Genomic DNA, 13659 nt, shown 5'->3' with positions numbered 1-13659 from the left:
TTAATAGCTGATTATTATTCCATTGTGTATATGTACCACAGCTTTCTTATCCATTCATCTGCCGATGGACATCTAGGTTGCTTCCCTGTCCTGGCTATTATAAACAGTGCTGTGATGAACACTAGGGTACATGTGTCTCTTTCAGTTCTGGTTTCCTTGGTGTGTATGCCCAGCAGTTTGATTGCTGGGTTGTATGGCAGTTCTATTTCCATTTTTTTTAAGGAATCTCCACACTGTTCTCCATAGTGGCTGTACTAGTTTGCATTCCCACCAACAGTGTAAGAGGGTTCCTTTTTTTCCACATCCTCTCCAGTATTTATTGTTTGTAGACTTTTGGATAGCAGCCATTCTGACTGATGTTAGAAATGTTTTATATATTAATAATTTCTTTATCTTCCTAGTAACTTCATTTTTTAAAAATCTAGCAAGATTGACCATTTCCTTTCTATTACATCACTTTTCTTCTCTATGTCATCCCAATTATTCTGAAATTTCATCTCGTAACTTTCTGAATTAGTGAAACTTTTTAAAATTAATTTATTTTAGTTGGAGGCTAATTACTTTACATTATTGTGTTGGTTTTGCCATACATTGACATGAATCTGCCCCAGGTGTACATTAGTGAAACTTTTAAGGTTATCCCACAACATACAAACACAGCTGGAAATTACCTTTCAAGGAAATATATACAATGAGAGACAACCCTCTTCATTATTCAAAAAATACACTAAGCTAAGGGGGCATCCTTTTACAATTTAGTTTGACCTTCACTGTTTTAGTTCCATTCTCATTTTTTCCTCATTGCTGTCCCAATTTCTGTTTCTCTCTGTGATTTGAGTATTGAATCCCCACAGGAAGTGAAATGCATCATGTCCCAAATAGAGTGGATGGAAGACCTTTGGATGGCAGTAGAATTCCTGGGATTTGCCTCTGTTCAAACACAAACCTGCTTCCACTATGGAGTTAAATGAGATATGAGTCTACAGGCTGCACACCTGTATTCCTGTCTAAATCAACATAATGCTGTTCAGAGGAACTATACTATTTCAAAGCTTAATGACTTTATAAAGCTGTATTGAAGAACATTTAAGCATTAGAGTGTTTTAATTTGTATTCTGCTTCAATTATTATAGCATGACATAGATACCTGTTTAAAGTTCTTTGTATTTTTGAACAACATATACAAATATTTTAAGGGGTATATTAGTGCTAACACTTTAAGTCATAACACCTTAAAAAAACAAAGGCAGTTATAAATACAAGAAGCTTGGAACACTACCAAAACATGTCTAATCTTTACAACCATGTGATGATTTTAATAAAAAAAAAAAAAGACTACAGATAACATTATGAAATCTAAACATTTCTCTTTAACACTTTTTTCAGTGAGTCTATGACTTTCTTATTTCTCAGGCTATAGATGATTGGATTTAACAAAGGGATTATAACAGTGTAAAATAGAGAGTCCATCATATCTTGAGCATCTGTTTGTGCAGAACCAGGGTGCACATACCTGAAGAGAAGAGGCCCATAATATAAAGAGACAGATAGGAGGTGGGCTCCACAGGTGGAGAAGGCCTTCCTTATGCCTTGTATGGATTTATTTTTTAAGATTGTAAAGAAAACAAGTATATAAGAGATAAGAACAGTAAGAATGGTGAACACTTGTATTGACCCTGAGAAAATAAATACCATCAGAACATTGATTGAAGGGTCGGTACAAGAAATCTTAAACAATGGTATGATGTCACAATAAAAGTGGTGTATTATGTTAGACTTACAGAAGGTTAATCTGAATAAAAAACCTATATGAATTATGGAATGAATAAGACCACCTACAAATGATAAGACTGATAGTCGGATGCATAATCTATTGGTCATAATCACTGAATAAAGTAATGGTTTGCATATGGCCACATACCGATCAAACGCCATTGTTGCCAAGAGAAAACATTCTGTGGTTGCACTGAATGCAAAGGAAAACAACTGTGTTATGCATTCAGAGAGAGAGATCATCTTCCTCTTGGCCAGGAAGTTGACGAGCATCTTGGGAGTCACAGTGGATGAGATCCAAGCATCCACAAAGGCTAAACTCCCAAGGAATAAGTACATGGGGATGTGAAGGTGAGGGTCATTATAGATGAGAGCGATTAGTCCAAGGTTTCCCACAGTGGTGATGAGGTATATTATCAGGAACATCAGGAACAGGTGAAGATGCCAATCTGGCTGATATGTAAGTCCTGTGAGAACAAATTCTGTCAGTGATGTTGCATTTTTAGTATCCATGTTGTTACTGGATAGCCCCTGAAATGAAATGCAGTAAATGTAAAAGGAACATTCATTAAGATTATATAAAAAGAATATCGGAATAAGTAGTTGAAATAAAACCATGCATTTGTCAGAATGCCCTTAATTTTATTCACTACTATCATGACAATGAAAAATAATCTGAGGAACTGGCATAATAGAAAATGGAAGTATTTCAGTTCAAAAAATGTGCAGGAATTAAAAGACTTAGAAGAAAGGACAGACATTGTAAAATGAGCTAAATTTGTGAGGATACTTGTGTGTGTTAGAAACATTCTGCATCTGGAACTTGGATGAGGGTTTAGGGGAAAGAAGTTTGAATTATAGAGTGATTTTAATGCCATTTGAAGGATCTTGAACTTTATTTCTTGGGCAGTAGGTATGCACTGAAAAGTTTTAGGACTAGGAAATTCATGGCAAGATATTTTTTAAATTAAATGTTTGGCAATGTAAAAAAATACTCTGCAGAGAGGGGAAAGCAGAATTAAGAACAATAATTAGAAAGCTGATACTCTTGTCTGGTGTTTTCCAAACCAGAATACACATCAGAATTATCTGGGGGAAATTTTTGTACAAAATATAGATTATGAGGTATTATTGTAGATACTGATTCAGTGGGAATAGGAATGAAGTCTAATAATCTGTATTTCCAGAATGCTCTCTAGTTGACTCAAATGCATGTGAAGTTATTAGTCAGTGTGTAATATGTTATTAGGATTGATGCAAAAGGCAAAGAGCAGACCAGGATAAATCAGAATATAGAGTCACTAGGGCTCAGTGACAGGTTTGGAAGGAGTGGTCAGTGAAGGAGAGAGAGGACACTTGGTGATGGGCAGATGGTCATCAAAATTGAATTTGAGAACTCAGATGCTTTGGTCACTTGTTATAGAGATTATCCACGTGGGATAGCTTAGTAGTATGAGTTTGTTAGAGCATAATATAAACAATGACTTGAAAGTATTTGGGTAGCCGAAGGCATACTTATGGATAACCTAACCATTAGAAAGTATGTATAAGGTAAAAAGAAGGAGGGTGTGGCTTGAAACTTGAGGAAATTTTGTTAAAGAGGCTTCAAAGTGAATACATGTCATTCTTACTCTAGAAATCAAAAGAACCAGGAACTCTTTCCCGTTCCTTTTGCTCCTTGAGTAAGAGGACTTGATGTAGGTTTGACCAGTCAAGTGCACCAACACTGAATTTGTAATATGGAGAAAAGAAAGGGACAGGAAGAAAAGAGAATTTTGGTTGCTAAATCAGCCAAGGCAGCCATATCAAGACCCTGGGAAATGCTTCCTGAATCTGCACCAACATTGTCTGTGTGAGCTGTGGCGGAGCTCACTGTGTTGCTTTTTTCTATTCCTGCCCATTTTCAGCTGATTTTTCCAATCTCCCTGGACTTTCTATGTAATAGTCAATTTCCATTCAACTAACTAACTTTCTGTTGCAAACAAGTGCCCTGTGCATGTTTGCTAAGTCACTTCAGTCTTGTCTGACTCTTTGCGACCCTATGGACTGTAGCCCACCAGGCTCCCCTGTCCATGGGATTCTCCAGGCAAGAATCCTGAAGTGGGTTGCATGCCCTCTTCCAGGCAATCTTCCCTACCCAGGGATTGAACCCACATCTCTTATGTTTCCTGCATTGGCAGGTGGGTTCTTTACCATTAGTACCCCTGGGAATCCTAACAAGTGCCCTGGCTCTAACCAAGAGAGATAGGGGAGAGACCAGAAAAATATTCTAAATAGAGTCATCAGAGAAGCAGAAGAGGAGCTGGAGAATTGAATTATGTGGACATAAAAAGAGAAAAGACCCTCAAAGACATAATGAAGTGCTGTACCGAGTGGAAAAATGAATGCTCTGGTGGACAAGGAGTGAATAAAGGACACTGAAAAATGAAATGAGAGGTTTTTAGTGTTTTTACTGAGATTGGTTTCCATTTTGTAATAGTGTCAAGAACAGAGAATAGTTAAGAAATAAATGGGAACAGAATAAGGGTACACAGAATAAAGGAGCGTGTTTTTGAGTAAGAAAAAAATGGAGAACAATTGGAATTTATCTACTGCTCATAGGAAAAAGTGTTTTTTTCTTCCCTTGTAGAGCACTTAAGTAAAAATTTTCGAGAGGGGAGAGGAAGGCATCAAGGAGAGAAAACAAGCAGGAGGAGTGGAAAGGAGAAATTTGGGTAGATGAAAAAAAAAAAAAAAGGAGAGTGAGGAATAGATAAAATATAGCAGAGATGTGGAAAGATAAGTGTAGAAAAGACGAGCCAGTAAAGACAGAGGTCAGTTCAGTTCAGTTCAGTTCAGTCGCTCAGTCGTGTCCGACTCTCCGCGACCCCATGAATCACAGCACGCCAGGCCTCCCTGTCCATCACCAACTCCCGGAGTTCACTCAAACTCATGTCCACAGAGTCGGTGATGCCATCCAGCCATCTCATTCTCCGTCGTCCCCTTCTCCCGCCCCCAACCTTTCCCAGCATCAGAGTCTTTTCCAGTGAGATCACATAAACACTGAAAAGGAAATAAGGGGAACATTTGCAGGTAAATATTTGTCTTAACTGGTTTTCATTAAATATTGTCAACACTGGGAATCGTTTCTTACTCTTTTCTTTAAAATTCCAAGTTTATCTTCCTAGGGAATTTGTGTGACAGAGAATTTTAATTTAAATTTTACCCTAGAAACTGAGGAGCCTGGTAGGCTGCAGTCCATGGGGTCACAAAGAGTCGGACACGACTGAGCGACTTCACTTTCACTTTTCACTTTCCTGCATTGGAGAAGGAAATGGCAACCCACTCCAGTGTTCTTGCCTGGAGAATCCCAGGGACGGGGGAGCCTGGTGGGCTGCCGTCTATGGGGTCGCACAGAGTCAGACACGACTGAAGCGACTTAGCAGCAGCAGCAGAAACTTTGGCTGTCTATAAATATACTAGCATTGCTGGATAGTTCTTTCAATATTTAAAAGTTGATTTTTATTTATTATTACAGTAATTAGAACTTCTCTAAAAACCTGCTGGGTTTTACTTGAGAGCACTTTCTTCTATTAGCAAAAATTGAGCCAAAGGCTGGAGCCCAATTCCAGCCTTGGGTTATTTGGAACCCAAATAACCAGTGCCAGTAATTCCAGCTGTTAGGTATTTTTTTATTTGAAAGAGACTCTTTTCCATGTAGTCCCAAATCACTAATAATTGAAGATTCTCAAATAATATGTGTGTGGGTCTTTTTTAAAATCATAAACCTGGCAAGACCAGAAGAGAGATATTTTCTATATATTTCTTGAATATATGCTTATCAAGTATACATGTACATGTATAATATATTCAGTGAAATTATTGTCACAAGTAAGTGAAAGAATAGAGGAGATAATATAAGTAACTTACCTTAAAAGTTTATTAAGAGATTGTAATTAATGAAAAATAATGGATCTTTAATCAGAATAAACTCAAAAATTTTTTATGTAGAACATATATAACCTGATGTTTAAATCCAGTTTAATTATTTAACATTCTAGTTCACCAAAACTTATAAAGTCATTTAAATTTTGTTAGAAAGATAATAGATTATTGTCAAAGGGAATAATTCAATCTTACAGGTATTTTGCTTATTCAGATTTACTCACTGAAAAACATATACAGATAATGTATTCATTGTTTTACATTTTCCACTGTCAGGTTTTTTTGCATCCTGCAAACAATCTAAAATTATTATAAATTATACGGTATTTTGACTACTTTATAAAATGAATAATGAATCTTATAGAATTCAGTTTTCTCTTACCCATATCTTGTAAGAAATTGTGGAAATCCTTTCAAAGAGTTAGGATTTCTAAGTAGAAAATAATAATACAGCACTGGAATGACAGTAACACATGTAGCAAGTCCTTGCATACCCATTCATTTTGGAGGCTTTATTTCCCAAGTTCCAGAAAATGTTGTTTAAATAAATTTGCTTTGAATACAATAGTCGGCAAGTTGTATAACTGTTTGTTTTTGCCAGAACAGGAAGAAGTGAAGAACTAAAATTCCCAGATAACATACAAGGATTCCCTTTAGGACAAAACTAAGCTTTTCCTTTGGGTATATAGATTTGAACATGTAGAAGTCCAGGTTTTTCCCTGTGGAAAATCATAATATCAGGTCATTGTTGGCAGTTCTAGTTTTAAGTATTGAAATTACACGATTTTCCACCATAGATGACACTCCTATTTATGTAAACTTCAGTTTATCTGTAAATTTTGATGCTCTGAGTGCCTTGATCAATATGTTTTTTCTGAGCTAATCATCTTGAATTTACTTGGACCAAAGTTCCAGATTCCTTTCAGGAACTGACCCCAAGAAAATTATCCTCCTTATCAAATTTAACTCAAATTCCAGACCTGCAAGTAACTTTCCACCTTAAGCTAAAAACTGATCAAAAATCTTACTAGGCAACATTTGGTGGGAGGAGTAAAGGAAAAAGAAAACCAGAGGACCACAGTAGGGGGTGGCCTAGATCATTGCATCTCCAACTTTAATCCTTGTGAATCTCCTGAAAATTTTTCTAAAATGTAGATTCTATTTTAGTAGGTGAAGAATAAGGCCTGAGGGTCTTCATTTCTATCAAGGTTCTGACTCTGGATATTTGCCATCCTTAGGATATTCCATAATTAACAGACCTAGCTTATCAGTGAGCTAGATTATTAAAGAAATGAAGAATAACAAATGGAGCTGGAATGCAAAGAGAGAAACAAAGAGGAGCTAGAAGGGAAAGGGAGGCCAGCATTGGTGGGATCACAGAGGATCTGGAGACGAGGTCAGGGAGTTTGCTCTTTACCCGAACTAAAAGGAAAATTACTGATGGATTTTGAACATGATGGTCACATGTTCTGATTTGACTTTAGCTATTAACAGAGAAGTTGCTATTGAATGTAAATTTAAAAAATGACATTATATATGATAAAATAGTATGATATGAAAATATTTCATGTTTTGATATCTGAATAGTCAAAAATGTTTAATTTACACCTGGAACTAGATTGATAGCTAAGGGAAAAGCAAATGGCATATTTTTTGTAGATTCATTAATCATTTATCCTATGTCCTAGTGAAAGCTAAATAAGAGAAGAAAAACCAAGACAGATTGGAGAGAAATCACCGTGAAAACTCAACAGAAGGATGAAGTAAACATTATAATGTATATCATTAGCTTCAACATAACCTATATTATCCCCTTCAATTTTGTGTAATTATCTTTTAACTCATTTTGTTGCCTGTATATAAGTACAAAGGGTTGCAATCAGTGTGAGTAGTCTTTTTCAATTTTAGCCTTTTTAACGGTGGGTCATGGTATCACACTGTGGTCTTCATTTGCATTTTCCCAATGACAAATTATATTGAGCACGTTTTTGTGTTCTTATTTGACAAATGGGCTTCCCTGGTGGCTCAGAGGTTAAAGCGTCTGCCTCCAATGCAGGAGACCCAGGTTTGATCCCTGGGTCGGGAAGATCCCCTGGAGAAGGAAATACCCACTCCAGTGTTCTTGCCTGGAGAATTCCAAGGATGGAGAAGCCTGGTAGGCTACAGCTCACGGGGTCACAAAGAGTTGAACACGACTGAGCAACTTCACTCACTCACTTATATCTAGTTTACTAAAAATGTCTGTTTAAACCTTTTATCCATTTTAATGGAGTTACATATTTTCTTATTTTGGGGTTTTGAGAAGTTTTTATATATCCTGGATACAAGTCTTTTATCACATGTAAGATTTACAAATATTTCCTTAAGGATCATGATTTATTTTCTTCCCACAAGATATTATACTGGTCCATTATGCTGATTGGACCTAGTGAGCAAGAAATAGCAACTACTTTATACTTATTGGTGGACATTTGCATACTAGTAGATGAGAAATAAATTCAAAAAAATTTCAAGGCCCATTTAACTTAGTGAAATTCCTTGGAGATCACTTGTGTGGGTCATGTAGAGGTACACCTTCACAGGTGATGGATAAATTGTTGCATCTGGCCCATCCTGCAACCAAAACAGACACAGAACACTTAGTGGGCCACTGTGGATTTTGGAGGCAGCATCATCCTCACTGGTTGCAAGGAACCAGAAAAACTTCTGCTTTTGAGTATAGTTCAGAGCAGGAGAAGTATTTGTAAAAGGACTAGGCTGCTGTTCAACCTGTTGTGCTACTTGGGTCATATGATCCAGCAGGAAAAAAAAAATGCTGCTTGGAGTGTAGTGGAAGATAAGGATGCTGTTTGGAATCTTTTGACAGGCCTCTATAGGGATAAAAAAGTGTGTAGACCTTAGGTTTGAGGCAAAGCCTGTATCCCATTTTGAATTGTGGCCTAATGGAGTGTGGCATGAGTGTTGTCAATAGTCAATAGACAAAGAAAGAGATTGCCTGGACCTGGTTTACAGATGGTTCTGCAAAATAGGCACACACTATCTGAGAGTGGACAACTATAGCACCATTACCACTCTCAGTGACATCTCTGGAGGAGCACAGTGAGGGAAAATCCTCCCAAAGGACAGAACTTTAAGCAGTTCACCTGGTTGTTCACTTTCCTAGAAAGAGAAATGGCCTGATCGATGATGATATAATGGCTCAAGGGTTTTAGAGAATGGTTTGGCTGATGGTCAGGGATTTTGAAGCAGTATTACTAGAAGATTGATGCTAAGGAAATATGGAAGAAATATGTGGATAGATCCCTATAAACTCATTGATACTTGTGTCCTGTGTGACTGCTCAGTAAAGGATGATTTGCAATGGAGGATGTTAATAATTAAGTGGATATGATGACCCATTCTCAGATACCAGTCAAGCTCTTTCTATAGCGACCCCATCATCACAAAATAGGCTTTTGAAAAAAGGTGCCATAGTGTCAGGAATGGAAATTATGTATAGTCTCAGCAACATGGACTTCCACTCACTATGGCCAACTATTCTAAGGTCATTTTGAGTGCCTTTTCTATTAGCACAGAGACCAACACAGAGTCCCTGATACTGCATCACTCATTTAGGTGATCAGCCAGCCCCCGGCTGGCATGTTGATTGCATTGGACAATTATCCATCACGGAAGGGTGTTTTGTTATTATTAGAATAGAGGCTTGCTCTAGATAAAGATTCTTCCTTGTTGGCAGTGCTTCTGCCGAAACAACCATCTATGGAATTACAAGATTCCTTATCCACTCTGATGGCAGTTCATATTGTGTGCATTTATCTGATCAAGGAATTCACTTCACAGCAAATGAAATGTTATAATGCCACCAATTATGGCTTACCTTACCTTGAGATGAGGTAATGAGATGCTGGCTTAGTTCACAATTCACACTAATAATTACTGTTCTAGGTTTGATGGTGTTTGTTTTTACCTGACTCCTAAGTGTTGATTCTTTTAACACAGACTAGTACAATCTCAACAACTTCTCAACAGTACAAAGTATTGTAAATTGATGAGGAAAAAAAGTTTAATATGTATATAAATAGAGAGGAATGATGGATTCTTTTTTCTCTCTAGATTAAACAAATTAATACAGCTTCAAAATAAAGGGTATTTCAATGGTGTTTTAGCATTTCCAACAGATAGTTTTATCCAATATCAGCAGCTGAATAACCTTAACATTGTGATATTATACATTGTATCTAAATACCATTAAAGAGTACACATGTAATTTCATAGGATCTTTTTGAAGAATTCTGCAGAATATCTTCTAAAATGTGGGCTTTGTGCAAGTTCATACTTTACATCTTTTCCAACGTGCTACTGAAATGACATATATGATATGCAAAAATGAAAAAAAAATTGTAACAGAGGTGAGAATAGGAACACATCAATGAAGAGATGTGTTGAATTTCTGCAAGGCATAAAATAGAATTTTTCTGAAAGATACATCAGAACAGAAGAATCCATAGATTCAGTTCAGTTCAGTTCATTTGATCATTCGTGTCCGACTCTTTGTGACCCCATGAATCACAGCACGCCAGGCCTCCCTGTCCATCACCAACTCCCGGAGTTCATTCAAACCCATGTCCATTGAGTTGGTGATGCCATCTGGCCATCTCTTTCTCTGTCGTCCCCTTCTCCTCCTGCCCCCAATCCCTCCTAGCATCAGAATCTTTTTCAGTGAGTCAACTCTTTGCATGAGGTGGCCAAAGGGTTGCAGTTTCAGCTTTAGCATCAGTCCTTCCAATGAACACCCAGGATTGATCTCCTTTAGAATGGACTGGTTAGATCTCCTTGCAGTATAAGGGACTATCAAGAGTCTTCTCCAACACCACAGTTCAAAAGCATCAATTCTTCGGCACTCAGCTTTCTTCACAGTCCAACTCTCACATCCATACATGACCACTGGAAAAACCATAGCCTTGACTAGATGGAATTTTGTTGGCAAAGTAATGTCTTTGCTTTTTAATATACTATCAAGGTTGGTCATAACTTTCCTTACAGGGAGTAAGCGTCTTTTAATATCATGGCTGCAATCAGCATCCGCAGTGATTTTGGAGCCCCAAAAAATAAAGTCTGACACTGTTTCCACTGTTTCCCCATCTATTTCCCATAAAGTGATGGGACCAGATGCCATGATCTTTGTTTTCTGAATGTTGAGCTTCAAGCCAACCTTTTCACTCTCCTCTTTCACTTTCATCAAGAGGCTTTTGAGTTCCTCTTCACTTTCTGCCATAAGGGTGGTGTCATCTGCATATCTGAGGTTATTGATATTTCTCCCGGCAATCTTGATTCCAGCTTGTGCTTCTTCCAGCCCAGCATTCCTCATGATGTACTCTGCATATAAGTTAAATAAGTAGGGTGACAATATACATTTTGGGGCTTCCCAAAATGGTAAAGAATCTGCCTGCCATTGCAGAAGATGTGGGCTAGATCCAAGAGTCTGGAAGATTCCCTGGAGAAGGAAATGCCAACCCATTCCAGTAATTCTTGCCTGGGAAATACCTTGGATAGAGGGGTCTGGGGGACTATGGTCCATGGGATCGCAACGAATTGGACTTAGCAACTAAACAAAAACAAAACTATGCATTTTAAGCAGTTTGTTCTACAACACATTCTAATAATCTCTACATATTTCTTCTTTTTTTCTGATCAGTTTCATTATTTTAAAATTGTAGGAAGGTTGAGACTATTTCCTTCTTATCATGCCACTTCCCTTTTCCTCTCTATGCTCATCCCAGTTAAATCTACAATTTCATCCCTTAGCTTTGTGAATCAGTTAAACTTCTCAGATTACCCTATTACATACAAACACAACTGGACTTTTCAAGATACCATAGACCCTGAGAGGAATCTTCCCTCTACTAGTTAGTGAAGACTAGACTTTGGTGAAGAACATTCTTATACAGTTTTGCCTGACTTTCCCTACTTTAACTCCTTTCTGAAATTTTTAAATTGCCTTACCATTTCTGTTAGTTTCTCTGTGAGATATGACAATTGAAACCCTACAAAAAGTGAAATTAACCATGTCCCAAATATAGTGGCATGAAAGACATTTTGGTGGCTAGCAGAATTCTTGATATTTGCCTCTGTTCATTCAAATACAAACCTGCCTCCACTGTGAAGTTAAATGTGATTTGAGTCTCAGGATGCACAGCTCTATTGTTATCAAAAACATCATATTCAAATTATTTTCAAAGTTGAATACACCACTATGGTATTTAATGTGTTTGTGAAGCTACATTGAAGATCCCCTAGAGAAGGAAATGGTAACCCACTCCAGTATTCTTGCCTGGAGAATCCCATGGACAGAGAAGCCTGGTAGGCTACAGTCCACGGGGTCGCAAAGAGTCGGACACGACTGAGCGACGGAACGGAACGGAACAGAACGGAAGCTACATTGAGAACATTTGTGTAAAATATTTTGTTTTCCTCTTAAATTATTCTAGTATGACTTAAATACTTGAAGAAAAATTTTTTCTATATGTTTCAGTAATATATAAACATTTTAAGATGCTTATTAATACTCTCAGTTTAAATCATTAAAGCTCTAGGGCAATGATTAGTGTGAAACCTTTGGGCATTAATCAATATAGAGTAACATCTAATCTACACAAATTTTTGACTTTTAATAAAGGAGTAAGTATATTAATATGAGATCTAAGCAATTCTCTTTAACACTTTTGCCAGTGAATCTATGACTTTCTTATTTCTCAAACTGTAGATGATTGGATTTAACAGAGGAACTATAACCATGTAAAACAGAGAGTCCATCATATCTTGATCATCTGTTTGTGCAGATCCAGGGCGCACGTACATAAAGAGAAGAGGCCCATAGTATAAACAGACAGAGAGGAGATGGGCTCCACAGGTGGAGAAGGCCTTCCTTATGCCTTGTGCAGACCTCTTTTTTAAGACTGTAAGAAGAATAAGTGTATAAGAGACAAGAACAGTAAGAATGGTGAACACCTGTATTGACCCAGAGAAAATAAATACCATCAGAAAATTAATGGAAGGATCAGTACAGGAAATCTTAAATAATGGTACAATGTCACAGTAAAAGTGATGTATTATGTTAGAATTACAGAAGGTCAATCTCAGTAAAAAAGCATTATGAAGTATGGCATGAAAAAGGCCACCTGAAAATGATAAAATTAATAGCTGGATGCATAGTCTTTGGGTCATAATAACTGGGTAAAGTAATGGTTTGCATATGGCCACATAGCGATCATATGCCATTGTTGCCAGCAGAAAACATTCTGTGGTTACACTGACTGCAAAGGAAAAAAATTGTATCTTGCATTCAGTGAGAGACATCATTTTGCTCTTTGCAAAGAAATTGACCAGCAACTGGGGCGTCACTGTGGATGATATCCAGGCATCCACAAAAGCCAGGTTCCCAAGGAATAAGTACATGGGACTGTGAAGGTGAGGATCATTGCAGATGAGAGCAATCAGACCAAGATTTCCCACGATGGTGATAAGATATATCAGCAAAAACAGCAGGAACAGGGGAATTTGCCATTCTGGTTGATATATGAGTCCTGTGAGAATAAATTCTGTCAGCAATGTTGCATTTTCCTTTTCCATGCCCTCACTGAGTGTTACCTGAAATGAAATGGAGAAAATGATTTTTTTAAAAAGTCACAAGGAATTTAAAACATGAAGATATGTGGGAGAGAGTCTAAATAAACCATGCATATCAGAATGCCCTCTTAGGTTTATTATTATCTTTGAAATGAATGAGGTCTCTTTGGTTGGAATAAAAATAAAAATACAATTCAAAAAATGTGAAGCAGTGAACACATTCAGAAAAATGAAAAATTCTAAATATGTGATAAATGTTTGAGCATAGAATTGAGTATAATAGGGAAATTCTGTCTGAAACATGGCTATAGGTTCAGGGAAAAGAAGCTTGATGGA

The 13659-nt window shown here is 37.1% G+C and overlaps 2 protein-coding genes across 2 annotated transcripts; both read right to left on the bottom strand.

Moving 5' to 3' along the window:
* Positions 1–1356: 1356 nt before the first annotated feature.
* LOC129544433 (olfactory receptor 5H2-like) lies at positions 1357–2295 on the bottom strand. Its single transcript, XM_055407945.2, has one exon. The coding sequence runs from the start codon at positions 2284–2286 to the stop codon at positions 1357–1359; it is 930 nt and encodes a 309-aa protein (XP_055263920.2). The 5' UTR covers positions 2287–2295.
* Positions 2296–12396: 10101 nt separating this feature from the next.
* On the bottom strand, positions 12397–13344 carry LOC129544364 (olfactory receptor 5H1-like). Its single transcript, XM_055407822.2, has one exon. The coding sequence runs from the start codon at positions 13324–13326 to the stop codon at positions 12397–12399; it is 930 nt and encodes a 309-aa protein (XP_055263797.2). The 5' UTR covers positions 13327–13344.
* Positions 13345–13659: the final 315 nt, after the last annotated feature.

Source organism: Moschus berezovskii, chromosome 1 (assembly GCF_049115385.1).
Source record: "Moschus berezovskii isolate FMDL1 chromosome 1, NW_MosBer_1.0, whole genome shotgun sequence".
NCBI classification, from domain to species: domain Eukaryota; kingdom Metazoa; phylum Chordata; class Mammalia; order Artiodactyla; family Moschidae; genus Moschus; species Moschus berezovskii.
The sequence above is the reverse complement of the archived record's forward strand: the minus strand, read 5'-3'. Positions and strand labels throughout refer to the sequence as shown.

Bases quoted from the DNA above. Each gene is read 5' to 3' on its own strand.
- LOC129544433 (XM_055407945.2), bottom strand. From the start codon at position 2,286: ATGGATACTAAAAATGCAACATCACTGACAGAATTTGTTCTCACAGGA.
- LOC129544364 (XM_055407822.2), bottom strand. From the start codon at position 13,326: ATGGAAAAGGAAAATGCAACATTGCTGACAGAATTTATTCTCACAGGA.